We start from the raw sequence: 27,690 nt of genomic DNA, 5'->3' as shown, positions 1-27,690 counted from the left end.
GATCATATGGCAACTCTATTTTTAGTTTTCTGAGGAACCTCCATACTGTTCTCCACAGTGGCTATACCAATTTACATTCCCACCAACAGTGTAGGAGGGTTCCCTTTTCTCCACACCCTCTCCAGCATTTATTATTTGTAGACTTTTCTTTTTTAACAAATTTATTTATTTATTTATTTATTTACTTACTTACTTTTGGCTGCATTGGGTCTTCGTTGCTGTGCGTGGGCTTTCTCTAGTTGCGACGAGCGGGGGCTACTCTTCGTTGCGGTGCGCGGGTTTCTCATTGCAGTGGCTTCTCTTGTTGCAGAGCACGGGCTCTAGGCGCGCGGGCTTCCGTAGTTGTGGCTCACAGGCTCTAGAGCGCAGGCTCAGTAGTTGTGGCGCACCGGCTTAGTTGTTCCGCGGCATGTGGGATCTGCCCGGACCAGGGCTCGAACCCCTGTTCCCTGCACTGGCAGGCGGATTCTTAACCACTGCGCCACCAGGGAAGCCCCCCGTAGTGCTCTTTAATCCTCGAGGCGGAGGACGACAGGCCCCACCTCCCTCTCTCATTGGTGGAGGACCGAGTCCCCGCCCACCTCGGTGATCTCATCACCCTCAGCCTTGGCCGCAGCTGTAACTACCTTCGCTGCTGAGATGCCCTTCCTGCCTGGAGGTACGTTACGGCCCTGCAAATACTTATCAGTCGCTTTTCCAGATGCATCCGCCATCCATCGTCACCTCCCCTCCGTCTTCCTGCCCCGTCTGCACGGGTCCCCGACCCCCGCCCAGGGTTAGGAGAGCGCCTTCGTTCTGCCTTCTGGCCTTTCTGTTGGATTCTGATGCCTCCTTCTTACCCCGTGACTGTTGCCTTAACAGAGTACCCTGGCCTCTGTTTTACGGGGACAGTATCTTATCTCTCTGGGGATTGTGATTTCAAGAGGCTTTTTGGTGGCTGGCATCCCCAGACTGCCTGCTTTGTCCCCATTTTTCCAGCACTTCTATATGATTTGGTCCTTCCCTTTGTGGGCGGTGGGGGGGGCTGGTTGGTGGAATTCCTTAGCTGGCCTTCCACGTGGACCAGCAGCTCCTTGTGGGGTCCGAGCAGAGCCGGGTGACTGGCCGGCCTCTTTCTTGGGGTCCCCGAAAAGAGGTTTTCTTCCCCTGAGAAGGTTGCTTGGGTCTCCTGCGTGGGTGGGGTGGGGTCCCCGTCTGGCTGGTGGCATCCCGGAACAGAGTGCGGGAAAAGGGGCCAGAACCACAGGTCGGGAGGTGGCACCTCCTTTACCCCTCCCCCAGCCCTCGCCGTCCCCCACTTTCCCAAGGCTGGGGCCTCGCGGACCCAGTTTCTCTGGTAAAGAGGGTCTGAGCTCATTTTGTCCCGGGGCCTGGCGGTAGGCGGTGGGGAAGGTCAGACCCCTCACAGCCACCTGTGCCCCACTGCTCATCACTGACCCCTTCTGCAGGGACTGGGTTTATCGCTGTCACAATATTCACATCTGGGGGGTGGGGGGATGGGTGCACTCCTGTCCCTGGACAACGGGCCAGGCCACCTGACTCGTGAGCAGTCATGAGGGCCACAGCGTGTGTCTCTGCCTCCTTGCTTTTCCCTTTGCTGCAGGATGGCTCTGTCCAGAGAGGGCTGTCTTCCCACCGGGCACCTGGACGAGGACAGCATGTGAGTGGAGCCTTGGGGAACCTGGCAGGGGGGACACGGTGCCTGTGTGAGAAAGGAACCTCAGCTGCCGAGAGCCACCGTGGTTGCCGGGCTGTTTGTTACCAAGCGCGGCTGGGCTGGGCTGACAGCTGCCCTCACGGAGGTGGGTACCAGCCTCACCTTCCCATTAGAATCTGGTGGGAAACAGTAACATCTCTCACCCACTGCTGTCTCCTCTCCAGTTTCCTTTGTTCCTGTGGGTTCTCCTCTGGTTTAAGATCCCTCCGTGGTCATTCTGGAGGGGCTTGCCGAGGGGGACGTGGCTGCAGTGTCCCTGTGCCTGTTTCCCAGCCAACACTCGTGCAGACTTTACGGGCGCCCCTGATGCCCCTGAGCCCACGCCTCTTGTGTTCTCTCGCCCCTGTTCTCTTTCAGAGCAGCTTGTGGGAGCAAACTCCCTGAGTGCCCGTGTGTTTGAAAATGCCTTTAATTCCATTGTTGTGCTTGAAAGACTGTGGCTTGGAGTAGAATTTGAAGCATCCCTGCACTGTCTTCATACTCCAGGTGTACCTGTCCCCCTGATTTTTGTTCCTGTTCCCCCTCGTATCCTCCCCCACCCCTCCGTCCCTTCCTTCTCTCCATCCTTAATTTCCTGTGGCTGCTGCCACAAACCTGGTGACTGAGAACAACAGACACCTGTTCCCTCCCAGTTCTGGAGGCTGGAAGTCGGAAAATCCAGGAGTGGCAGGGCTGTGTCCCCTGCAGTCTCTGGGGGAGGGTCTGTCCCAGGCTCTCCCCCTCTGCTGCCAGCTGCTCGGCCTGGAGCTGTATCGCTGCCCTGTCTGCCCATCTCGTCACGTGGCCCCTCCGTGTCTCCCTCTTCTTCTTTTCTTCTTTTTTTTTTTTTTGGCTGCACCACACAACCTGCGGGATCTTTGTTCCCTGACCAGGGATCGAACCCATGCCCCCTGCAGTGGAAGCGCAGAGTCTTAACCACTGGACCACCAAGGAAGTCCCTCCCTCTTCTTATGAGGACATGAGTCACTGGGCTTAGGATGTCAGTGTGACCTCATCCTAACTTGTTCACATCTGCAAAGTCTCCATTTCCAAATAAAGTCACATTCACATGTATCGGGGGTTAGGCCTGCAACATATTTGGTGGGGGGGACACCATCAAATCCACAGCACCCCTCTCCATTTTTAAGATTTGTCTGTATCTTTAGAGTTCTGACATTTTACTATCATGTGGCAGGTCAAGATTTTCTAACCTGAAAACCTACATTCCTCATCAGTTTCGGGGAAACTTTCCCCAGCGTGTGTGTGTTGGGGGGGGTGCCTCCCCTCCCCCTGCCTCCCCTCTGGTCCCCTCCTGGAACTCCTGCTAGAGGGACAGTAGGACTGGGGCATCTCTCCTCCACGTCTCGTGACTGTGTTTTTCTGGGCTCTACATTCTGGAGGGATACCTCGGCTCGGCTCGTGAATCTGTTTGCTGCGGAGACACGATTCCTTCCACAGACGCTGCCCTCTCTGGCCTCCCTGCATCCCAGAGTCTTCTCCGGCTGCTCCATCAACTGCTTTTCCCAGGGTTGGGGGTGGGGGTGGGGTTCTTTCTTCAGTCCAGCTGCTGTTTCCCGCCCGTCCTGGCCTCCTTGCAGTGCCCGGTGTGCTGGCTGAGGAACAACCCCCAGAGACGTTCTCATCCTGGTCCCTGAGATGCGCTGTCTCACACAGCCACTGGGACTGTGGGATTAAACTCAGGGTCTTGAGAAGGGAGAGCACTCTGGATGGTCCAGGTAGGCCCAGGGCCATCACAACGGTCCTATAACAGGGAGGTGGGAGGGTCGGCTCATAGGGAAGACGGATGTGTAACAGGGTTCGAGAGAAGCTGGGTCGGAGACACGCTGCATTGCTGGCTTTGCAAGTGGAGGAGGGGCCACGAGGCAAGGGATGCTGGCGGCTTCTAGGAGCAGATTCTCCCCCAAGGCTACAGAAGGAACGGGCCCTGCTGACACTTTTAAAGCCCCCAGGCCTGCTTTGGACTTCTGCCCTCCAGGCTGTCGGATAAGGGTGTGTTGTCTTGGTCTTGTGCAGTTTGTGGTGATTTGCAGCCCAAGGACACGGGCTTAGGGACCTGCTCTGCTGCCCCCCTGCCCCTGTAACCTAGTCATAAAACTAATACATGTTCATCTGATAAATTCTGGAAAGTACAGAAAAAATGTTAAAATTTTGCATGGAACATTCATACTCTGGCTCACGGGCAGCCATTGTAATGGTTGGATGCATTTCTCGCCATCCACAGGAGAGACGGGGGAGGGGACTCAGGGATGGAGGGAGATGGGCGGGAATATGAGCCATTTCTGTGTCTCCCACTTGTGTCTTAGGTTCCGGGCGCTCGAGCGTCAGGACCTTCTAAGCAGCATTTTGGTGTCTGTACCACCTTCCACTCGATGGGCGTTTCATTCTGTTATTTATGTCACCGGTCACTATTGAGCTAAATCGTGCGTCTCTGATCATTTTCCTGGCCTCGGTGCCCGGGAGCGGAGTTGCGAGGCCGGCAGGAAGGGGAGTTTTAAAAGCTTCGCATCTGGAGCGAGTTGTGGGGACAGCGTTGTCCCCCGGGGCCCAGTGCCAGGACCCGAGCCAGAAAAGGGCTGAGGAGGTGGAGCTTTGTCAGCGGACATGGGGCACAGCGGGCATTTGGGCTGGAGCCGGATGCCACCCATCTCTGCCCAGAGAGATGGCGCTGGCAGCGTCTGGGAGGCTGGAGGCACCTGGAGGCGCCCGGCTTCACCAAGTGTCTCCCAAACACCTCTCAGTGCTAGAACGCAGGGATTGGCCCGTGAGGCTAGAGAAGGCGGCCCAGGCCCCGGGGGGACACCTGTGTGGATGGCCTCGGGGGTGTGACTGTCAGGGCTGCTTGCCCCTTGGCTACCCTGGACCCCAAGTCCTGGCGGGCCTGCAAGTGGCCTGCTCACTGGAGTGAGTGGGAGAGACCTCAGCCCCACACTTGGCAATTACCGCATGCCCCCGATGGACATGCCAGACGTGGCTCCCACGCTGGGCAGAGAGGAGCCTGGCTCGGGCCCGTCCCAGCGGCCATCTCCACGGCTGTCACACGTGCCCCACCCGCCCCCGGCCGTCCCCCATCTCGTGGCTGAGGGTTCACGGAGGGCAGCTTTGGGCCCTGGAGGAGGGTGGTGGGCACCCAGCACAGGCTGGCTGACCCTTGGCCAAGGTGGACACTCCGCCGGTTGCACGGCTCCTGGGAGAGGCCAGCGGAGGCCGGTGGGGGAGGGAAGGCCTGCCCTGGGGGCCATCCCCGTCTCAGAGCTGGGACCCGAGGCTGCTGTGAGCGCTGAGGCCCTGAGGACAGGCGGCAGGTGGCAGCAGCTGGCAATGGGCACTGGGCACAGCCCTGAGCTGCCAGAGCCTCCGGAGCAGCCCTGGGCTGTGAGGCCAGACCCAGTTCAAGCTCCGGAGAGAGAACCTGGGGCTGGGGGCCCTCAGGGGTGGGCGTCCACTGCATCTGCCACCCAGGTCCAGCTAGGGTGGGGAGGGGGTCCCGGAGGTAGGCAGGGGGCACCTATGATACCCCCACCTCCCCCGGAGAGGGTCAGAGGTGGGAGGAGAGCAGGGCCCCCCCCCGGGGTTGAGGGAGGGCAGGGCCCTGGGTTTCCGGTCACTGTTGGGGGCGGGAGCAACGAGCCACATCCCTTACTTTTGAAGTTTCCACAGTTGGGAGGATTCAGTGAATGTGGGGGGGGGGGAGGGCCCCAACCCCCTCCTCGCTGCCCAGCTCCAGGGGCAGCACGGGGACGCAGGGCCCTCCCCCGGACTGCCCACACCCCTTTGCGGAGCTGGAGACCCCAGGGCGCCCCACCTGCCTCCAACCCTGGCCTTGAACCAGCAGCCGGCCTCACACCCCCTTCACCGAGGCCATAAACCGTAGATGGTTTTCCTCTCATCTGTGACAAACGATTAACCACAGGTGTGGACCTGCCAGCCAGGTGCCAGCAGGGTGGGGAGGGGTTGGGGGCAGTCTGCCTGTCCCGCATCCCAAGCTCGTGAAGCCGTGACCCCTGCGGTGCCCAGAGGCCATCGGCTGAGGGATGTGACAGGGCTCGCCTGCCCAGGGGCCGCCGGGAGCCCCCCAGCCTGCAGCCCACGTGGGACAGAAAGCGCCCCGGTCCCCGGCCACCCCAGGCGACAGGGACAGGCAGCGACAGGGCTGGGCAATTACTGGGCCCTTTTCCTCCTCTTGGGACGTTTATTTTTCCCGACAGGAGTTCTTTTTCTTCCGTTTTCTCCCCCTTCCTGAGGTCTGGAGGCCTTCTTTATGCACAAATATGTTATTTTGAAGCACTCTGCATTGTTCTGAGATTTCAAAGTCACGGCCAGAAGCCAGAGACAACATATTTTTCTGGCTATAAATCCTGGTCACTAAAGTACGCTTGGAAAATACGAAAGCACGCAGAGAGAAAACATTTGAATCTGTGTTGCTGTGTAGAGAGAAGACTGTGAGTATTTTGGCCTGTTTCTCCTCAGTTTAAAATAACACACACACTTGTACAAAACTAGTGCGTGGCCCTGAAACCTGGTCTTGCACTTAATGCTCTATCCTGCGTGCCCCTGGCGTCCCTTCACCTTCCTGGTGGCCGTGGGGCATCTCGTCCGTAACCAGAGGCTCCGACCCGCCCCTGCAGCAGCCTGTCCTCACCCACAAGGCGTGCCTGCCTGGGAGAGCCCCGCCCTTCGCAGACGCTCCCCCCGGCTTTGGGAGCGGGGGGCTGCATCGCACGTGGCAAGTCCGAGGTCTGCCTGGGGTTTGGACTTGAACCTGACGGAGGGACGGGGTACTTCAGCTCAGAGGAGAAAGCCTGGTGCCCTCTGACCTTTCCAGTCCCAGGGACCCCCAGGGTGCATGTGGTTTAGGGACCGTTCGCACTCAGCTGGGGGTCCACTCACGGTCCCCACTGGACAGAGGGGAAGCGGGGCTCAGGGCGCATGTGGACAGCAGGGGTCAAAGTCTGCGGGTCAGGCAGAGAGACCCCAGGGGCCCGAGGCGCCAGCAGGGTGCTGGCTGGCGGGGGGACCCGGCAGGTCCTCTGCCCTGAAGTGCTCACCGCCCGGGTTCCGTGCCGCACCCGAGCCCAGGGGCCGCTTGACCCCGTCCTCCCTGTTCCCCAGGACACCCTGAGATGGGACAGCCCTGGGGGCCCCGGGACGCCTGCCATGTCCTTGCAAGAGGGGCCGTTCCGCCCAAGGAGAGGCGGCCAGACAGGTCCCACCTGCCACCCACCCAGCACGGCCTCAGCACCCTCGCCGCCCGCTCTCCACGAGGGCACCACCGCCAGCTTCAGCCCACGCACGGGGCCTGGCGATTTCCCTCAGGGACCCGCTCCCAGGGGGAGGCAGCTCCAGCCCCACCTACGCCTGCCACCCACGGTCCCTGCACGGAATGTGCTCCTCCGACACCCCTGGCGTGAGTCAGTTCGACACCAGTGTGGCTGGAAGAGGGCGCGCCGTGGAGCAGAGGCCTGGGTGCCTCATGCCAACGCCAGGCCCCGGACCCGGGGTCCCAGCACAGTCTGACACCAGCACCAGGGCCACCTTGCGCCTGGGATCATCAGGCCGTGGGGAGCCCGGTCAGGCCCGGAAAGGGTGGCAGGGACAGAAAGCACTGCTCCTCACCGGGACCCTGGGCCTGGCATCGCAAAGGAGAACCCAAGCTCTGGTGGCAGGGAAGCCCCCTCCGAGCGTCTGCCCCCGGGAGCCCCTCCCTGATGGGCATGGCCTCGAGTGGAAGCCTGGGTGGCATCCTCCTGTGCAGTTCAGGGAGGCCCGCCGGCAGTCTTCCCCACGCAGCACGTTCAGAACCTGCTCGCCCCGCCCGCCCCTGCACTCGCCCCTGCACTGTGCCGGCCCCGTCCCGTGCAGCCACCCTGACCCCTGCCTGGCCTGCTGCCCGTGTCCTCCAACCCCAGCACCTGGGCCAGGCAAGGGCCAGCCGCCAACGCTCCAGCTGCCCGTGTCCTTCTGTTGCAGGAAGGCAGACCCCTTCCAGGGCCCGAGAGCGGGCTCTTGTCTAACACTCGGAAATGAAATGTCAGAGGAGACACACGTGCTGACAAAGCAAAAGACGTTATTGGGAAGGGGCGCCCGGGGGGAGAGCAGGAGGGTGAGGGGACCCAGGAGGACTGCTCAGCCACGTGGCTCGCAGTCTCGGGTTTTACAGTGATGGGGTTAGTTTCCGGGTTGCCTCTGGTCGGTCATCTTGCTTGGCCCATAGTCTGACTCAGGGTCCTTCCTGGTGGTGCGCGCATCTCTCAGCCAGGATGGACTCCAGCGAGAAGGACTCTGGGAGGTCGGGCATCTCCTCCATCTTCCAGCCCCTCCCGAATCCTCCCGGTGAGTTTTGGCAGTGGTGGCAGCACCGTGTCCCTTATGGGGACCTCCTGTTGTGAGAGAACTCAGGCAAGCGGCCTGGTCAGGGCGGGCGGTCCCGGTCAGTGGTTCCCTACCACTTCCTCATCGGGCCGTGCAGCCTCTAGATGGCAGCCCTGCCGAGCCCTTTGAAGGCAGAGAGGAGACTTCCCGGCCCACAGCATCTTCCCTACGGTGGGGTTGCCCTCAGGCTCAGCCCCTCCCTGTAGGAGGCTCACCTGCACCTCCCCTCCATACCTGCCTGCCCACTGTTCGCTGGATCTGCTTTCCTTTTCCTTTGCTTTTGTGTTTCTAGCATATTCCTCTAGAACACTATGGACCAAATGGTGTCCCCCCCAAATTCATATGTTGAACCCCAATGTGGTGGTGTTAGGAGATGGGCCTTTGGAGGGTAATTCGGGTTAGATGAGGTCCCCACGATGGCATTAGCACCCTTCCAAGAAGAGACACCAGAGGGCTCCAGTTCTCTGTCTGTCTGTCTGTCCGTCATGTGAGGACATGGCAAAAAGGTAGCCGCGCGCCTGTAAGCCAAGAAGAGGGTTCTCCCGGGAAACAACCCTTCTGGCCTTGGCCTTGACCTCAGACTCCCAGCCTCCAGATGTGAGAAATAAATGTCTGTCCTCTAAGCCTCCGGGGCTGTGGGTCTCTCCTGGCAGTCGAAGCGGACTGATGTGAGTCTGGTGCCCAGCTGTCGTCTTGACTCCTTGTTTCTGCCTCTGTCACATGCTTCCGTCACCCAAGCGTGCTGTGCACCCCCTTCCAGGCGGCTGAACTCCTACCCCCCGGGAGGGGCCAGCTGGGCCCTGAGCTGTAGGTCTGCCCCCTGCAATCCCCCCCGTGGCCGGGGTGACGTCGCTGACGTGCAGCACAGCCCTGGAGGGCTGCCCTGTGCTGATGCGCTCAGGCATAGACGGAAAAGAAAAGTGGAGAAAAATGGTTAGGAAGAGATGCGTTGCTAACATAACTCATTCTAAGTATTTATAATTAATTTTTTGCTAATGACGGTAACACCCCGCTCAGAAAATTCCTGAAAATGTAAGGTCAGGCTCTTGGGAGCTGCTTGGTGTTTGTTTCCCACGGAGGCTGAATCCCCAGCCCTGGGGCGCGGGCGGCAACAGCCCCCCTCCGTCACCATCGCCCAAGCTCTGGCCCTGGGAGTCTTCCAGCACCTTCCCAGCCTCCCTCGGCGCAGTGGCTCCCAGTGTCCGGGGCGGGGGCCCCAGCTGGGGACACAGGTGTCTGCGGGGCCCCGTGGCCCCAGGGGCCTTGCCCTGTTGTGCCCCGGCAGCTTTCCTGGGTGAAAACAAGCACAGGCTGCTCTTCTGGTCTCCCGGAGTCCCGGGGGCGGCCTGGCTCTGGGCTCTCCTGCAGCTGTTCTTGGGCCAGGCTTCTCCGAGCCAGTTTCCCAGCACTGATGAGTCGGCTTCGGGATCAGTGTCCCCACCGTGGCCACCTCCCGAGCAGAGGGAGGGAGGTGGGGAAGCTCAGCCTTTCCTGCCCCGAGGTGGTGGCCCTCCAGCGGGGAAGAGCACTGGGCTGGGACACGGAAAGTCCAGGCTGACAGAGTTGACCGGCCAGAGGTGACTTGAGACCACTCTCTGGGGGGAGGGCATGGCGACCCAGGATCCAGCCGGGGCTGCACCCGGGCCACAGCAGCAGCTGGTGGTGGGAGAGCTGCTGGCTCTCCCGGGTCCCTGCCTGGGGTCCCCTGTCCGGGAGACACCGACTCCGGCCCTTCGGGCTCCTGACGCCTCCCCCTGGACCCTGCCTCTCAGCTTCCCCTGCAGACCCCAGCAAGGAGTGCCCACCGGTTCCTCCCAGCCCCACCCAGGCAGCAAACCCAAGGGTTCAGGAGCCCTGACCTCACAAACCCCGTGCATTGTTGGAGGTTTCAGCCTTGTCTCTGCGGCGTGGCTCTCCTCCCCTGGCGCCCTGCCCCACCCTGCCCAGGCTGGGCTGCCGCGGGCACTGCCTGCTTCCAGGCCCAACGCAGACGTCCCAGGACTGAGACCCAGGCCACCGCTTTCAGATTCCAATCCATTTCTGGACTACAGAAATTCCTATCATATCTTCAAGTCCAGCCATTTCTCCTCCCTCTGTGTCTGTCTCTCTGTCTCGCCGCCTCTGTCTTTCTCCCCCAGGTGTTCAGAAATACTCCGGCGGGGGCCGCCTCCTGGACCAGCTCCCTGAGGATTGAAGATGCTCGGGAGGCCCTGCCATGAACACGGGGGCTGCTGTCAGAGGAGCATCATCAGGACAGCGAGGTGTGGGGTGACAGCAAGGACAGCGCGGGGGCCCTGGACTAAACAAGGCGGCAGCCCCCAGGGGGCCGGCCCCTCCCCAGTTCCCAGGCCTGCATCGCTTTACGGATCTGCTCCCTGGGCAGAAGAGGAGGCTGGACAAAGGGGAGGAGGAGCCCGGCCCCAGGATCAGGCCCGGCCTTCCCAGGCTGTGGGCCCTGATCCCTGAGTCCCAGCTGGGGTTCCCTCGAGAGGCAGAACCCCGTGAGCACCCCCTTTCCAGAGCATGGGGTGGTCACACCCCTGAGGTCTGGCACTGGACAAGGGCCCATCGTGAGGCTGGTTGTCCCACAGCCAAGTGCACAGGCCCGGGGAGGCCGCTGGTCCGTCCCTGAAGGTGTGGCTCTTCCCACCTGAGGTCCGCGCTCGGGAGGGGCAGGGGCTGGTTCTGTCGGGCGGGTCATCTCAGGTCCTGGGCCCCTGGCCTCCCTGGCTTTGAGGCAGCCTCGCTTCCTCCGTCTCCAAACCTTCCCCTTCTCTGTTTCTCGGGGCCCCTCATGAGGAGGTCCCTGGGGGGCTGCACCCTCCCCCAGCCCCACTTCTGCACAGCCTCAGGGCAGTGCCACTCAGCTGTGGGCAGGGCTCGCCTGGGTGGTGAGAAGGGGCTGGGCACCCGCTGGGGTGTCCTCAGCACCCCGGGCTCCAGGACTTTCCAAGGGGACATGCTCTGTCCTCCCCCTTTGGGGTGTGTGTGCCGTCTGATAAAGGTGCCCTGCACCTCCTCACAGAAGCCATGGGGCCTGGAGTCCACCTGTGAAGTCCCAGGAGGGGACAGGAGCAGGTGAGATGGGGAGGCGAGCAGCAAAGTGCAGTCTGGGCCCCTTCACAGAACAAGTGGCCAGATTTCTTCAGCACCTAAATGGCGAAGGGAAAAAGAGACAAGAGACGGATCATAACGTGTGGGCCTTACTGGATCTCAATTTGAACAAACTGTGTGTAGTCACACATCTGAAACCACATATATACACACACACATATATATGAAATTTGAACACTGACTCTATATTTGCTATTAAGGAATAATTGTCAATGTAAAAAAAATTTATTGTAAAAAAAAATACAGTAACATGGCCTTGTTTAGTGTACAGTTCTGTGAGTTTGACTGCCTGTATGGATTTGCGTAACCTCCAACACAGTCCCGCGCCCGGAAGCCCCCTCCCGCTGCACCGCTGTAGGCGAGGCTGCTCCCCAGGCCCTGGAAGCCACTGCTCAGTTCTCCTTCCCTGGTGTTGCGTCCTCGTGCCCATGTCGCCTAAATGGAGACCTGTACCACGTACGCAGCCTTTTGCGACTGGCTTCCTCCTCTCACGTGATGCCTTTATGGCCCCTCAAGTTGCAGAAGTACCAGCGCTTTGTTCCTTTTTATTGCTCGGTGGTGCTCCGTGGTGGGGATGGACCACGGTCTCTGCACTCACCCTGTTGAAGGCCATCTGGGTTGTTTCCAGTTTGGGGCGATTATGAATAGACATGCTGTAGACATTTATGTATAGGTTTTTGTGTAAAGGTAAGTTTTCATTTCTCCAGGGTAAGTACCCAGGAATGGCAATGCTGGGTCATTATGTAAAGTGTCTGGTTGACTTTTTTTTTTTTAATTAATAAACTTTTTTATTTTTGGCTGCATTGGGTCTTTGTTGCTGCGCGCGGGCTTTCCTCTAGTTGTGGCGAGCGGGGGCTACTCTTCGTTGCGGAGCACGGGCTTCTTATCGCGGTGGCTTCTCTTGTTGCGGAGCACGGGCTCTAGGCGCGCAGGCTTCAGTAGTTGTGGCGCGCGGGCTCCAGAGCTCAGGCTCAGTAGTTGTGGCGCACAGGCTTAGTTGCTCCGCGGCATGTGGGATCTTCCCGGACCAGGGCTGGAACCCGTGTCCCCTGCACTGGCAGGCGGATTCTTAACCACTGCGCCACCAGGGAAGTCCCAAGTTGACTTTCTAAGAAGCTGCCAAGCTGTTGTCAGAGTGGCTGCACCATTTTGCATTCTCAGCATCGACGACCTATGTCCCAGCTTGTATCCTCACCCTGAGTGACTGACCATCCTGCTTTGCCAGGACCTAGGGGTTTCCTGGGACAGGGGACTTTTCAGTGCTGGAACCAGGAAACCCCTGGGAAACCAGGATAGTTCGTCACCCTATCTTTGTCAGCACTTGGTATTGTCAGTGTTTTTTATTTTAGCCATTGTAATGTGTGAGTAGTTAATATCTCATTATGGGCTTAATTTGTATTTCCCTGAGAGCTAATGATGTTGAGCATCTGTTCATGTGCTATTTGCCATCCATGTGTCCTCTGTGGGGAAGTGTCTGTTGAAGTCTATTCTCAATTTTTTCTTATTGGGTTGTTTGTTTTTTAACTGTTGATTTTTGAGAGCTCTTTATATATTCTCAGTACATACACTTGGATATGTGATTTGCAATTTTTTCTTCCAGTCTCTGGCTTGTCTTTTCGTTCTCTTAATAATGTCTTTCTGAAAGCAAAATTTAAAAATTTTGATGAAATCCAATTTATCATTGCTCTTTTAAAATTTGTGGTAAAATATGAAGAACATAAAATGTATCATTTTAACCATTTTTAAGTGTACAATTCACTGACATTAGGTAAATTCACCATGTTGTGTAACCATGATCACTGTCTATTTCCAGAACTTTGTCATCACTCCAAACAGAAACTCTGTACCCATTAGGTAATATCTCCCCGTTTTCCCCTCCCCCAGCCCCTGGAAATCTCTATTCTACTTTCTGTCTCTTGAGTTGGCCTATTCTTGACCCCTCATCTAAGTGAAGTCATACAGTGTTTGTCCCTTTGTGATAGGTTTATTTCATTTTATTTTATTTACTTTTAATTGTGGTAAAATACAGGTCGCATAAAACGTACCATCTTAACAGTGTACAGTTCAGCAGCGTTAAATACATTCACACAGTTGTGCAGCCAACCTCCAGACCTCTTTTCATCTTCCCAAACTGAAACTCTGCCCGCATTGAACAACACGCCCACCCTGGCAGTTACCCTTCACCTTTCTGTCTCTACGAATCTGGCTACTCTCGGGACCTCACATACGTGGAATCAAACAGTATTTGTCCTTCCGTGACTGGCTTATGTCACTTAGCGCCACGTCGTCAAGGTTCATCCAGGCAGTGACTTGTGTCAGAACCGCCTCCCTTTTTCAGGCTGAATTGTGTTCCCGGGCACGTCCATACCCAGTCATCCTTCCCTGACCGGGGGATGCTGCAAGGGGCGGGGCCTGCAGGACTGGGCGGGAGCCCAGGGCCAGGTGCTCCCAGGTGCGGGGAGGAGGAGGGGCAGCGTGAGGGCAGAGGGCGGAGGGCGGGGGGGAGGGCGGAGCGGAGGGGCGGCCCCACCCCACGGCCACCCCGGCCCGGCCCCGCCCCGCGGCCTGCCGGGAGACGTAGGCCCGAGCCTCTCAGGAAGCCGGACTCGGAGTCCCAGCGAGCTCCGCGGCGCGCCTGCGGGCCGCGACACTGCTCCACCGCGTGGCCTGCCGGGACTTGTAGTCCAGCGCCTGCGGGCGCCCCGACGCAGGGCGAGAGGGGGACTCGGTGTCCCAGAGAGCCCCGCGCTGGGCCACGACGCCGCGCGCCCTTGCCGTCGCCGTCGCCGCCGCCGCCGGGCTTTCTCCGGCTGCCGCTGCCACTGCCGCTGCTTCGCGGACTGGAGGGCCCAGGCATCTCCGGGCGAGCGGAGGCTGCGGGTGGGAGCCTTCGTAGGCACTGCGGAGCGGGCCGGGGGAGGCCGGGATGGAGCCCCCCGGAGGTGGGCGCGCTGCCGGGCGGGCCCGCGCCTGGGGCGGTTGGGGAGGGGGCCGGGCGGCGGGGGGAGTGGGGCGGGGGGACGGCTCCGGGGGCGGGGTCGGCGGTGGGGGTGGGGCGCGGAGAGGGCACTGGGGGCGGGGTTAGGGGCGGGGGTCCAGGGTCTGAAGGAAGGGCGGGGGCCGGGGGCGGAGGTGTGAGGGGCTTCGAGGAGTGCCCGGTGTTGGGTAGCTCCTCCGGGGAGGCATTGGGCTGGGCCGGGCGAGGAGGAGAGCGCGGCAGTGGGGATCCTTCGGAGGAATGGCCCTTCCTTCTGACTCCAGCCCGCCCCCAACCCCAGCTGGTCCCCAGATGGTTGGAGGAGGGGGCGGCCGCCGGGTCCCAGGGGAGCGGGGAGCCCCGTGTACCCGGAACAGGGCACCGAGCAGGCCTGCTCTCCCTGCAGTTGACTGAAGCGGGTGAGCCGGGTTCCAGAGCCTCCAGGCGGGATCTCGGGGCCTCCCGGCGGTGCAGCGGATGGTCTGAGGGCCGCGCAGACATGGCTCACCTCAGGGGATTTGCCAACCAGGTAAGGGGGGCGTCTCGACCGCGGGCGTGTGTGTCGTCGGTGCACGTGCGCCTGGCACAGAGCGCTGGCTGCAGGATCTAGAAAGGGCGCTTCACCAAGGTCTGTCTGTTGCAAGTCGTCCTGGCGTTTCCGAAGAGCAGCCCCTCCTAAGGCGTGTGTGGTTGAAGGGAGGAGCTCGTGGGGAGCCCTGTGACGCACCGCCGTGGGCAGAGCGGGGAGCAGTCTTGCGGTGCTCGGGCTTGGTGGGCGCAGGGCCGGCTCCGGTTGGCTGGTTTGCAGCGTTTTGTGGGGCAGGGGTCGCCAAGCCTGTCAGCATAGAGCCACAGTGCAGGGTCAGCGGAGGGCGTCCAGAGACCTATCTTGGGAACAGGGCCGGCCCGCAGGAACCTGGGTCTGCGCATCTGGAGGCACGTGGAAGGTCGGGGTCCACACGGAGCCTCGGCCTGGGCAGGGACGCTGGCCGTGTCCGGCTGGGGCAGGGGCTGGCGGGGGACGAGAGGAGCTGGGAATGGGATTTAGCAGCTGTTGGGAGAGTCGGTGTGCAGGGAAAGCCGAGGACACGTGTGTGCGTGTTTCTCTCGAGGGGGCTGGAAAGGGCTGCCTCTGGGCTGGAGGTGCCTGCCTGGAAAGCGCCCATTCTCTTTCTTTTTTGGCTGATTGGTTCTCATAATTCCCGACACCCAGCCACCTTGAGGCGTCTGGCTTTGCATGTTTACTGCCTGACTCCTGGGGACCCTCCACAGTGTGCCCTGAGGCTGCGTGGCTCTGGATAAGAGCATCGGGGGCAGTCAGCGTCCGGGCTTCTGGGCCATACGATTCCCCCTCTTTTGTTAGTTCAAATCGAGTGTGACCGGAAGCTGATGTGAGGTGAACCACTCTGGGAGTCGGGCGTTCCTGCGTCCTAGCTGTTGGGTCTTGTTTTCCTTAACTTGTCGGCTCCAGCGTGGTGTAGGCTGACCGCTGTAAGGTGTTGGGAGCTCCTCTTAAAGAGAATATAGCGCTCAGGCTCACTTCCGTTGGCTGAGTCTGAGGATGGGTGCCCAGGAGGAACAGGAAGTGTGTGTGTGTGTGTGGGTGGCAGGGCTGGGGTCAGGGTCAGCTCCAGACCCAGCTGGGCTCCTTGGAGAAACCTGGAGCGCCTCGCATAGTTGCTGGGCAGGGCATCCTGGACCAGCTGTGGCTGCAGATGGGCCCCAGGGCTTGCTCACTGACGCTGACGGGAGCTGGTGGGTTTTCGTTCATCAGTGACATCTTGTGTCTTTTAAATTACATGACTAAGATGCTGGGAGGGAAGTCGGGCTCGAGTTTATTTTTATAAAGAGCTATAAGAGTGGCTCCCGTGGGTCCCAGAATGAGAAATTGGAGCTATGAGCCACCCCTGTACCTGTGTGCTGATGGCACTTGGAGTGTGGCCTGGGTGTCCGGATCAGACGCCCGGGGAAGGGGGCGCAGGCCCAGAGGAGCTGAGGAAGAGACCCCAAAGGAAGGAAGCCCCTTTTGTCCTTTTAGGGGTGGAGAGACTTGGTCTTTGTTGGTGGCAGGAAGCCGGACAGGACGTTGTTTTCTCTTGAGATGGTTGTCACTGTGGCCCTTTGAGGCGGTCCCTGCATGGGGCATGGGGTGTGCTCCTCCACAGCCCACGGGGGAGCCCTGGATGTCAGGCCCCCGCCTAGCTGGTTCCTGCCCTGCCTGCAGGGTCTGGATGGCTGCAGGGAGCACTGCGTGCACATTGGCTGCCACCCATCGTGGGGTGGATGGGGGCCGTTGGGCACCCCTCATCTTGGAGGGTGATGCTAATGGCAGACGTATCGCTAAATGGATATACATACAGACACACTGCTAAGTGGTGGCCGCAGACCTGGCAGCCCCAGGGCTGATTCAGAGAACCAGGGTCTGGGCCCAGCGAGCAGCCTGAGCAATTGTCCGGACCGCGCGTGTTGTCAGGAAGGGCAGCCTGAGGCCCAGGCCCCGGAGCACTCGTCCCTCCTTCCCTGGGCAGGGCTGTGAGCAGGTTGTGTCCGCGTGTTGTCAGGAAGGGCAGCCTGAGGCCCAGGCCCCGGAGCACTCGTCCCTCCTTCCCTGGGCAGGGCTGTGAGCAGGTTGTGTCCGCGACGTGCCTGTAGGGCTGGGATCACGGCCGGGAGCCTTCCTGTCACGCTGTCTGCTCAGGGGACTGGCCTGTAGCACTGGGGACCCAAAGAGTGTGAGAGTTGGGGCCGGGGCTCCCCACTTCCCTGCCGAGCCTGGAATCTGGTTAGGGGTCTGCCCTGTCTCCCACTTCGGGGCCGTGGAGGGCTGGGCGCCCTGCCTGGGGTATCCCTGGTCAGGCCGCTGCGGGGGACCAGACCCAGCTCTGCCCCGCGTGGAGAAGGCGGGGAGCGTGTGTCGCTGGCAGAGGCCCGAGAGCGGGAGGGACAGCGGTGCCCATTCGTGCTGCCAGCCCTCAGCCCACCTCCCCTGGTTCTTCTCTGAGACCACCTCAGAAGGGGCACCGGCTGGACCGGAGGCGTCCCCGGGGCCGTGCCAGCGCTGGCTCGGGCTGGGGCTGGGGATGGCTTGCGGGTGAGTGGTTTGCTGGGCCGGCCCCCAGGGGTGCGAGAGGCCCTCCTGGGCTGGCTGAGCCGAGGGGCACTGGCGGAGGGGCAGGCGGAAGGGGGCCGTGTCCCAGGCTCGCTGGCCCAGCCCTCCCCGAGGCCCCGTCACCTGCTGCCCTCTCCTGGGAAGGCAGTTCGCTGGCCACTTCCGGTTGACATGTCATCTCAGTCTGGAGCCAGCTGGGCCGCAAACGGAGCTCTGCCTGGGCGTGAACCCGCAGGGCGCACGTGGGCTCTGTGCTCCCCTGGGCTGTCTCCTCCGGACCTGGTGAGCGCGGCTGCCCTGGGATGGGCCCGCCCTCAGCACCAGCGCGGACAGTGCTTAGCAGCCGAGCAAGTGGTGACTGTGCCTTTTAACGCCGCCGCTTTGGGTGGGCGCCTGCCGAGACGCCCTCTGGGTGACGGTGCTTGGGGTTTGGAGGGACGTGAGTCCTGGTGGATTTGAGGCCCGGCAGGGCTTGGAAAACCCTTTCCGCCTCTGGACTGAACGCTAGGCTCCCTGCCAGCCTTTCCACGGGTCCCGCCCAGGGCTGCCGAACCCCACGTGGGTCCTGGGGCTCCAGCGCCTGTGCGGCCGCTCCAGGCTCTAAGAACGTGGTCGGTGGCGGGAGTGAGGTGATCTCAGGAGCCCAGGGAACCGCGGAGCGGGGGTGGGGGGGATGCCAGGGGTGCCCCACCCGCTCTCTGGTGCTGCTGCCTCCGCGCAGCCCCATGTGGAGCTGTCTCAGCCTTGGATGCACTGAGGGTCAGGGTCAAAAAGCAGGGTTGTCACCGCAGATGCCGCTCTGCCACCGCGTCCAGGTGCTGGGACAAGGAGGTGCCGAGCACCTCCTGCCCCAGCGGCTCAGCGCCTGCCAGGGCGGTTTTGTGCTTCTGTCTTGGGGACTGGGCGGGATGGCGCTCCGTGTATTTGAACGTCCGGGATCGAGCAGCCAAGACAGTGTTGGTTTTCAGCTCTGCGCTGGTGTGAGGACTGATCTGGGGGCTCGAATGGGACTCTCTCTAAGGGGTGTGGCTTCCAGGTGCGCAGGGAGAACTTGGTTAACGCGTGCTGGGTTTGTTTTATGTTTTAATTCACGGGCTTTATTTTTTAGAGCAGTTTTAGGTTTACAGGAAGGTCGGTGAGAGTTCCGTACAGCCCTCGTCCCTTCCCCGGGGAGTTTGTTCCGGTCACTGGCGCAGCGTGGACGGGCTGTTTCTCACGAGGCCGGCAGGGCGCGTGCGGTTGGCTCCTGGGTGGTTACAGCATCGCCCGGGATCGTCTCACTGGCCCCAGCTCCCTGTGCTTCAGCGACTTGTCCCTCTTAACCCGTCACTGTGCCTCGCTGGGCCCTCCCCACGCGGGGGGTTGGGGCAGGTCGGGGTGCCCTGCGTGGCCCCTCTGCCTGCCCACGGTCCTGGTTTCTTGCCGAGAGCCCAGGCCTCGCCGCGCTCTCTGGGGGCGTTTTCCCTTGTATGGAGGGTAACTTTATTTTCTGAACACGAAAAGGGATAAAGGAGGCTAGGAAAGCATCTGGGGGCGCTCCTGGCTCTTCTCGGCTCTCGGGGTCACCGGCTGCCCGGCCCGCCCTCTGTCCTCAGCACTCTCGCGTGGACCCCGAGGAGCTCTTCACCAAGCTCGACCGCATCGGCAAGGGCTCGTTTGGGGAGGTGTACAAGGGCATTGACAACCGCACCAAGGAGGTGGTGGCCATCAAGATCATCGACCTGGAGGAGGCAGAGGACGAGATCGAGGACATCCAGCAGGAGATCACGGTGCTCAGCCAGTGCGACAGCCCCTACATCACGCGCTACTTCGGCTCCTACCTGAAGGTGCCTGCGGGCTGGGGGCTTGCTCTGCGCCAGCCGCGCCAGCGCCCGCCCCTCCGGGGAGCCGTCCAGGTTCCCTGTGGCCAGCATGGGGACGGCCCCGGCGGTCCCCGTGTCTGCTCGGGAGGCCGAGGCTGGGTCTGCACACACGTGGGCCTAGTCTGAAGGGCGGGGGTCCCAACAGGTGAACACAGACCCAGCCTCACGGTGGAGAGGGCCCCCAAGAAGCGACAGCCCCCAGGGCCAGGCGTGCGTGCAGAGAGGGGCCTGGCCTCGTCCTGAGGGGGAGCCCTTGGGATGGCAGGGCGTGAGCAGGGTCCCCGGGGTCGGCTGGCTCCGGAGTGGCCTGGCTGCGCCCGCTCCCCGGGCAAGGGTGCGTCTGCTGGGAGCGCTCTGGGCCCCCCGCAGCCGGAGCCTGGAGCCCTTCCCAGGAGGGCTTTGAGGGCGGGGGCTCGGCTGCCAACCGGGCACTTGGTCTGTCTGCAGAGTGTCTGCAGCGCGGGCGTGGCGGGAGGGGCGCCAGGCTGGGCTGCTGCAGCCCCTCCCCGGTGGGCGTCCTGGCTGAGTCACCCCTGCTGGGGGCGTGTGTCGGGGTCCCGTGCTTGTCGGCTGCCCCGTGCTGACACGTGCTTCTCCGGTACCAGAGCACGAAGCTGTGGATCATCATGGAGTACCTGGGCGGCGGCTCTGCCTTGGACCTGGTGAGGTGTGGGCTGCGCGGTGGGTGGCCCACAGGGCGGGGCCAGACTGAAGTTGTCTGGGGGTTGTCCTTGGGCCCTGGGTTCCCGTGACCTCCCTCCCTTTGCCGTCTTGGCGCGTCGGATGTTCCTCGGGACCCAGCCGGTGCTGAGGGGTCCCGGGCCTCTGCGGGCCTCTTGGGGGTGGGGCGGTTAGCTCCCCCAGGCAGACAGCTCAGGGGTGTGGCCGGGACCCCGTTGTCAGCTGCTACGTTTACAGCGAAGGTGAAGGTAGCGTGTGTCTGTCCTCAGAAAAGGGCCTCCCCCACACCCACGTGACGTGGCATCTGGAACTTCTCTCTTGAGAGTGGGTAAAGAAGTAGGAAGCCCCCGCCATCCGGAGGGTCACCCCACGCCCGGTAGAGAGGAGGTCGAGCTCAGGCCTTGGCGCTGGCTCTGGGTGGCGGGGAAGGGAGGGTGGGTCGGCGTTGCAGGGGAGGCCCGAGTGTCTCCTCTGTGTCTGCAGCTTAAGCCGGGCCCCCTGGAGGAGACCTACATCGCCACCATCCTGCGGGAGATCCTGAAGGGCCTGGATTACCTGCACTCGGAGCGCAAGATCCACCGAGACATCAAAGGTCCCTCGGGGCTGTGAGGTGGCAGGTGGCTCCGGGGCACGGGGCTGGCGGTGCTCAGTGCGCCCAGCCTGCGCCCCCCGTGGCCTCGGAAACCCAGCGGTTCCATCTTGCTCTGTCTTCCAGAAGACACTGCCAGTAACGGACAGAGCTTTCTGAGTACCGTGTCCCCGTGCGCTGGCAGAGCAGCTCTGCACGTAGCGTAGGAGGGACCCTATTTAGGCCAAAAACATGGACTCTCACTCAGGTCTTAGATCTGAGCGTGAGATGTAGTTAGGGCAACCGTGCTGGTGTACACGAGTGGCCAGGCCACCAGGGAGGGACGTGGCTGAGGGGCTGACGGGAGGTGACTGGCAGAGTGAGGGAACGGTCAGGGTCACCTCCGCCTGTTGCGTGATTTGGGAGGAAGGGCCATCGCTCTGTTTGTGGGATTTTTCATAAGAGGCGACCACCAGGAGGGCCCTGGAGCCTGGCCTGGGGGGAGCACGTGGCTGGGCCCCTCGCGCGCGGGTGCCCGCCGGCAGTGCCCTGGGGCCCTGGTCAGGTCGTCGGGCGGACGCCGGGAGGGAGGCGCTTCCTCGGGCAGCTGCGTGCGGGCAGGAGCCCTCGTGGCGCTGAGGGTGACGCCCCGCTGTCCTGTGTCGAGCAGCTGCCAACGTGCTGCTCTCAGAGCAGGGTGACGTGAAGCTGGCAGACTTCGGGGTGGCGGGGCAGCTCACGGACACGCAGATCAAGAGGAACACGTTCGTGGGCACCCCCTTCTGGATGGCGCCCGAGGTCATCAAGCAGTCGGCCTATGACTTCAAGGTGGGCGCGGCGGGGGGGCGGGGGCGCGGGTGGGCGCGCTCAAGGTGCCCCGGCTGCAGTGGCCCCGTGTGGCTCTCCGTCCAGGCTGACATCTGGTCGCTGGGGATCACGGCCATCGAGCTGGCCAAGGGCGAGCCCCCCAACTCCGACCTCCACCCCATGCGCGTCCTGTTCCTGATCCCCAAGAACAGCCCACCCACGCTGGAGGGCCACCACAGCAAGCCCTTCAAGGAGTTTGTGGAGGCCTGCCTCAACAAGGACCCCCGATTCGTAAGCACCTGCAGGCCCCCGGCTCCAGGAGGTGCCGGCCTGCGTGGCTGGGCGGGTTCTGGCCGCGCTGGAACCAGGCCCCAGGGGACAGCCGTGTGTGTGTGTGTGTGTGTGTGTGCGTGTGTGTGTGTGTGTGTGTGTGTGTGTGTTTGGGGTGTGGGGGGGGTCTGTGCTGGGAGCTGGGAGGCGATGGGGCCTGAGGCCCCTCCCCTGTGCCAGGTGCCCCCCTCGCCCCAGCCCCTCCTAGTCCAGGGCGGGCTCCGCTGCAACCCCTGGCCGGGTCTGGGGACGCTCCGGAGGGCTTCCCCCTGGCGAGGACAGCGTGCAGCCCACCCCAGCCTCCCTGTTGCCTCCTCCCACCTGGAGGCCCCTCACCAAGCCCCCCGGGAGCAGCGAGGCTGAGGCCCAGGGCTCAGCCCAGGCTGCTTTGCATCTGAGCCCCGGGAGCTTGAAGGGCGGAGCTTCGCTGCCCGGCGCCTGGTGACCCGTGTCTGCCCCCGGCAGCGGCCCACCGCCAAGGAGCTCCTGAAGCACAAGTTCATCACGCGCTACACCAAGAAGACCTCCTTCCTCACCGAGCTCATCGACCGCTACAAGCGCTGGAAGTCAGAGGGCCACGGCGAGGAGTCCAGCTCCGAGGACTCCGACATGTAGGGGCCCCGCTCATCCTGTGGGGCTTCGCTGGGCGCAGGGGCGGGGTCCCTGCTCGGGGGTAGGGATTGGGTGCTTGTTGCTGGTGTCTCGGGCCCAGCGTTCAGGGCCGTGAGGCCAGGTGCACTTCGGGGCCCTTGTGACTCTTCCCCTTCCCCTTCAGCGACGGAGACCCTGAGGACGGAGAGCAGGGCCCCGTCTGGACGTTCCCCCCCACCATCCGGCCGAGCCCGCACGGCAAGCTGCACAAGGGGACGGCCCTGCATGGCCCCCAGAAGGTCTGGCTGGCCCCAGCCCCGCGCCCGCGCCGGGAGGGTGGAGACCTGTTCAGAGCTGACCGGGGGGGAGGGCCGTGGGGGGCACGCCTCCTGGGCACGTGTGCTCCCCAGGGCGGGTTTCCAGGGGACCGGAAACGGGGCACCTGAGCTCGCGGCCCTGCTCACCCCCCGCGCTTTGCAGTCAGCGGAGCCTGTCAAGCGGCAGCCGAGGTCCCAATGCCTGTCCACGCTGGTCCGGCCTGTCTTTGGAGAGGTGAGGGCCGGGCCGGGGGTCCTGGGGGCAGGGGCTGTACCGCTGTTCTTCAGAGATGCTGCCCCCGCAGGGCCACAGCAAGGTGCGCTGGCCAGCCGGCCCGTGCGCAGGCTTTCTGGGTCCCATAGAGCCCACAAGGGTGGACCCGCGGGCCCGGCCTTCTGAGTGGAAGGGCCAGGGATGGCTGGGACAAGCTGGCCTGAGGTGACCCTTAAGTTCCCAAGCCTGCCAGGGTTCTCTGGGGTCCCAGGGCAGCTTTGATCACGAATTACTGTCTTAGGACCTTTTGTCTTGAACCAGAAACACGGGGTGACTCTCTCGTCTAGAGAGAGGCCGGGAGATTTAGATCTTGGTGTTGGGTGTCAGGCCCTGGGCAGGGAGCCCTTAAGGGCAACTCCCCGGTAGTCACATGACCCGGTGTCTGTGTCACCTGCTCATGGGCAGTCGGTAGTATCCCCAGGAGCATGAGTCAGCTGGCAGTGGGTTGTGGTCAGGTTCACACCCAGGGTGTCGCTGGCACCTGGAACCCGGGGAGGGGGATGGGATGTTGAGCGTGGCGGCCGCAGAGCCTTTCCACGGAGGGTGGGGTGCGGGCATGGGGCAGGGGCGTCAGGATGCAGGCAGGCACGCTGCCACCTCCAGGGGCCTGGAATGCCTGGGGTGGGGGGAAGGGGATGGGGGGGACTGACCCTGGTTGTGCGGGCACCTGGGGCTGTGCGGCAGGAGCTCGTGGGGCTCAGCGTAGACAGCTGGATCAGGAGCCTGAGCAAGGCCGCACACGGGGCGGGGCCGGCAGCTCTGGGGCTGCGTGGTGTGTGTGCGTGTGGGGGGTGTGTGTGTGTACACGTCCCAGCTGCGAGGGGTGGGGCCGTGCACAGGGCGGGGCCTGGGGCTCTGGGGCTGCGTTGTGTGTGTGTGTGTGTGTGTGTGTGTGTGTGTATACACGTCCCAGCTGCAAGGGGTGGGCTGTGGGCTGGTGTGTCTGGGTAGGAAGGTAGGTGGGGAGGTGTAGCCCCACCTAGGCTGGCTGGGGCCCCCCCTTAGGGTCCTGATGCTGAGGGCTGGGCCTAAAGTCTGGCTGCTGGCTGGGTGTCCTGGAAGGTGTGTACCCCTCTGTTTCTGTAGTGTCGGGCGTGGTGGGGATGGCCTGACCAGTCTCCAGCCCCTCCCTGCCAGGCCAGTTGCAGGGAGGGCATTCCTCTCCTTCGGGTCCTCACAGCCCGGCGGTGCTGGTGGCCCCCTAGTCCCAAAGGTCGGGCCGGCAGGGTCTGGCTTTGTCCTCTCACTTGCCGGACCTGAGCTGTGGGCTTCCAGGACCCTGGTCAGGAGGGAGCCACAAGATTAGAGAGCCAAGACCCGAGGACTCCCGTGGTGCGGCGGCAGGCGAGGGGGTGGGGCGGACACTGCCTCTCCTGGGAGCCCCTCCCTCAGGCGTTCTGGGGACCTGCCGTCCCAGCTCTGCCTGGAGGGACCACGCTGCGAGTCACAGGCGAGGGGGGCAGGCTGCCAGCCTGAGCCTCTGACCAGGCGCACGGGGGTCTCCCTGCAGCTCAAAGAGAAGCACAAGCAGAGTGGCGGGGGCCTGGGGGCGCTGGAGGAGCTGGAGAACGCCTTCAGCCTGGCTGAGGAGTCCTGCCCTGGCATCTCGGACAAGCTGATGGCTCAGCTGGTGGAGCGGGTGCAGAGGTGAAGGTGCTGGGCTGGGGGGGGGAGGCCCAGGACGCGCTTTGGGTGCTCGCTCTCGGGACAGGGCAGGCAGCGGGACGGGGCCGCACTGGCTTCGCTCGGTGTCCTGGAGCCCCCACCCCGGCCGGCACTCCCAGGTGGCAGCAGCAGTGACGGGGCCTCCGGTCCGCAGGTTTTCACACAGCAGAAACCACCTGACGTCAGCCCGCTGAAGCCGCTGCATTTCGCACACAGGGGAGAGAGGGGTCTTCGTCTTGAGCTGCCTTGTCGAGGACCGCGCTGACTGGAAACCCCGTGTGCTGTCGGGGCCGCGGGCCTCCCTGCCGGGCCACGCCCCCAGCCCCGAGCAGAGGGCCGCCCCGTTGCCACGCCCCCTCGCGGCCAGGCCACGGCCACGGCCACACTCAGCAGAGCAGCGCTGGGCCGTCCCCTCTGCGGGCTCCCGGGCGGCGTGGCCACCCAGACTGAGGGGCAGACATGCCTCCTCCCCACCCGGCCCGATGGCCCTCGGAGGTCGTAGATTTGCCTTGTGGTGTTGGATCAGGTACCGTGTCTTCTCATAAGTACTTGTGTCAGCCAGAATGTTTGTTGTTTTTTAAGAAAAATCGAACTTCCTTGCTTCCCTAAATAGTCTGAGGTTAAGGAGTTGGTTTTCATAGAAGGTTGAGAGGTTCCTGCCACTTTCAATAAAGACCTGACTTGGAGACATGCTGGTGGTGGCCGGGCGGGGTCCACAGCCTGTGCTCCAGGCCTCCGAATCCTCGTCACAGCATGCGGGGACCACGTGTGGCCCACTGGAAGGCGAGGGCAGCACACAGGCACACAGGAGATGCCCTTTATTTCTAACCACATGCACATTAGCACAGCACACCTCCTGGGGAGTGATAAATTATGGAGACTTTGCTGTCCACTTTGCAGAGGTATGTGGGGTGGGCGGCAGGGTGGCTTCTGCTGGACTTCCATGCAGCTGTGACCCAGGGGCCCTGTCCCCACCCCTCATTTCACCCAGCCTGAAGGGCAGGGTCCTGCTCTGGAGGCGGAGAGAGCGCAGGTGAGCACCAGCCTCGTCAGTGCGTGGAGCTGGGCCTGTTGCCACGCACACGCGTGTTCGTCCTGGTGCCCCACGGGGCCAAGGGAGTGACTGGGTCTTGAGGGGGCCTGTGCCCCTCCCAGGTGTCCCTGTGAGGCCCACCCACTGCCAGTCTGCAGGGGGGACACGGGACGAGCAGTCGTGGGCATGTGCTGGCCCTGCTCTGCTTGCTCGGCTCTCTTCAGCCGGGCAGGGTGGGCTTCACGCCTCCTCCTCAGGGGTCCTGGCCCTCCCTGGTGAGGTGCTGGCGCTCTCGATCACCTCCATCCACCTGAGAAGAGGTTTTGGAACCGTCAGGCCCGCCCCCCTCCCCCCCGCAGATGCTTGTTTGGGAAGCAGGGGGCGTGCTCTGGCCATCAGACCAGTGGGCTTGTGCTCAACTGTCTTCCCAAGAATGACCCCAAATGAGGGAATGGGACTGAGCATGGGCCAGTTAAAAGCCTGGAAGCAGTGCTCGGCCCGTCCTTTCCAGGACCCAGGAAACTCGCCTCTGGTGTCCTCAGTGGAAGCAGGAGAGGCGAGGAGATACGGGGGGCCCTGGCAGCCCCCCGCGAAATTACCTCCCGAATGTGTATTTGCTCTCAGCCCGGAAGAAGTAGATGTGGGACTTGAACTGGAGCTTGAAGACGTGCTCCTTGTGGATGCCGTCGGCCTCCCCGGGGAGGCTCACGCTGTAGCCCAGCAGCGGGAGGCTGGCCAGGGGGCAGTCGTCCTGGAAGGCAGCAGGGCACAAGCTCGGCAGGCGCCCAGCCCCCGGCCCTCTCCCCACATGGCAGCGGCGGCGGGGCCAGGCTCGTTCGGAACCGAGGGGGTTCCGTGAGGGCGCAGTGGGCGGGCATAGCAGTCCTGCAGTGCCAAGGGCAGAGCCCCCCTCGGGCTCGGTTAAGCAGCCCTACCTGGTGAGTTTTGTAGAAGAACAAACAGAAATTGGTGAAGACCACCCAGAGCTTCTGCCAGCCGTTACTGTTCTTGAACTTCCTCAGCAGGTATCCTGAGAGCTGGTTCTGAAAGGAAAAGAAAAGCCTGTGGGCCTGGGTGTCCAAGGACCGTCAGCCCCTAGACAGCCACTCTGCGGGCTCCGTCCTCCCAGGGGCCTCCTGGGAGCAGGTGTCTCCCCAGGGTCACCCCCCACAGGCTTCCCTGGCTCCACTCCGCACTGACGGGAACGCAGTGCCCTTCCCCGTGCCGCTCGGATGCTCTGCTCGTCGGCAGTTAACAATCTGAAGGATGGTAAAAAGTCTGGAGAACGAAGTAGAATGACGCCGTTTCTTTCCTGTCATCACAAATCCCCTGTAACAGACACGGAGCCCAGACTGGAAGGTTCTCAGACGGTGGGGGGCAGGGGTGCCCCGTAAACAGAGGCCCACGCAGCCAGCTGCCCTGGCCCCGGCCCGCAGCGTGGCGCCCCTCTGGCAGGGTGAGGAGGAGCTGCCCCACTCGGCCCCGAGTCCTGGCGCCGCTCTGTGCTGGCCCTTGTGCCCTCCGGTTGGTGCCACCACTTCCGTCCTCGTACCTCACTCTGGGGCGAGGCACACGGGCCTGAGTACATCCGCAGACGGCAGGGCCCTCCCCACGATGCAAGCCTCTGTCCCCGTCAGGGTTGGTGCTCACGAGGGCCCCGCACCTCTGACACGTGAGGGGGTGGCACAGACGGCAGACGCGGTGTCCGGGGCCACTCCACCGTCTTGCAGGCCCCAGCGAGCTGGCCACGCTCCCCGCTCCCCCCGCCGCCGTGTCAGGACCCCCCTGCGCTCCTCGCCTGCTCTGCTGGTCCCTCCCCCGGCTTCGGCAGAAGCTCAGGACAAGTGGAGGCAGAGGTGGCCCGGGCGCAAAGAGCCCGCTCCCGGTGAGGGAGGCAGCCATCCCGGGATCCCGGGGCGACAGGCCCTTCGGAGAGAGCTCCTGACGGCGCCCTCCCGGCCCCGCCCACCCGGGCTGCTCTCCCCCGCCACCGTGGACCCCGGGTGCCCCATCAGCCCACACAAGCAGGGTCTCCGGTGGCCGCACCTCAACGGCCGCGCTGTGGTCGGCCCTGGAGATGCTGGTGGTGCGGTCCCAGCACACGTGCATGGCGGTGCTGGCCCGGTGCTGGCCCGGCCCCCCCGAGGAGCAGCGGGCCCCGCGAGTGTCGTCTTCCGACTCCTCCAGAGAGACCTCGTCAGAGGGCCCTGGGGGAGAAGTCAGCCCCTGCTCAGAGGAGACGGGACCCCCCCCCCCCCCGCCCCCCGGCCAGCAGC

General features: G+C 62.8%; 2 protein-coding genes across 10 annotated transcripts in view; one reads left to right on the top strand and one right to left on the bottom strand.

The window, feature by feature from the left end:
• The first annotated feature begins 13,981 nt into the window (after positions 1-13,981).
• On the top strand, positions 13,982-24,945 carry STK25 (serine/threonine kinase 25). Of its 2 annotated transcripts, none has more exons than XM_061189458.1 (12): positions 13,982-14,142; positions 14,584-14,706; positions 18,882-19,055; positions 19,754-19,810; positions 20,313-20,421; positions 21,068-21,225; positions 21,310-21,495; positions 22,000-22,145; positions 22,310-22,424; positions 22,606-22,677; positions 24,227-24,363; positions 24,536-24,945. In XM_061189458.1, exons 2-12 carry the CDS (start codon positions 14,677-14,679, stop codon positions 24,573-24,575), a joined length of 1,224 nt encoding a protein of 407 aa, XP_061045441.1. In that variant the 5' UTR covers positions 13,982-14,142; positions 14,584-14,676; the 3' UTR covers positions 24,576-24,945. The 2 variants fall into 2 exon arrangements, with proteins under 2 accessions (XP_061045441.1, XP_061045431.1); XM_061189448.1 differs by having other exon boundaries at positions 18,882-19,112.
• A 239-nt stretch (positions 24,946-25,184) lies between these two features.
• FARP2 (FERM, ARH/RhoGEF and pleckstrin domain protein 2) overlaps positions 25,185-27,690 on the bottom strand; it is a 91,215-nt gene continuing 88,709 nt past the window's right edge. For 7 of the 8 annotated variants that reach the window (XM_061189378.1, XM_061189388.1, XM_061189370.1 and 4 more), the window contains 4 exons: positions 27,461-27,621; positions 26,350-26,457; positions 26,014-26,165; positions 25,185-25,724 (listed from right to left, as the gene is read on the bottom strand). In XM_061189378.1, the coding sequence (XP_061045361.1) occupies positions 25,655-25,724; positions 26,014-26,165; positions 26,350-26,457; positions 27,461-27,621 (491 nt within the window). In that variant the 3' untranslated portion in view covers positions 25,185-25,654. Of the gene's footprint in view, positions 25,725-26,013; positions 26,166-26,349; positions 26,744-27,460; positions 27,622-27,690 lie in introns of those variants that run through there. The other variant, XM_061189426.1, reaches the window with a different exon arrangement.

This window comes from Eubalaena glacialis, chromosome 1 (assembly GCF_028564815.1).
Source record: "Eubalaena glacialis isolate mEubGla1 chromosome 1, mEubGla1.1.hap2.+ XY, whole genome shotgun sequence".
NCBI lineage: Eukaryota > Metazoa > Chordata > Mammalia > Artiodactyla > Balaenidae > Eubalaena > Eubalaena glacialis.
Note: the sequence above shows the minus strand (reverse complement) of the source record. Positions and strands in the feature narration are given on the sequence as shown.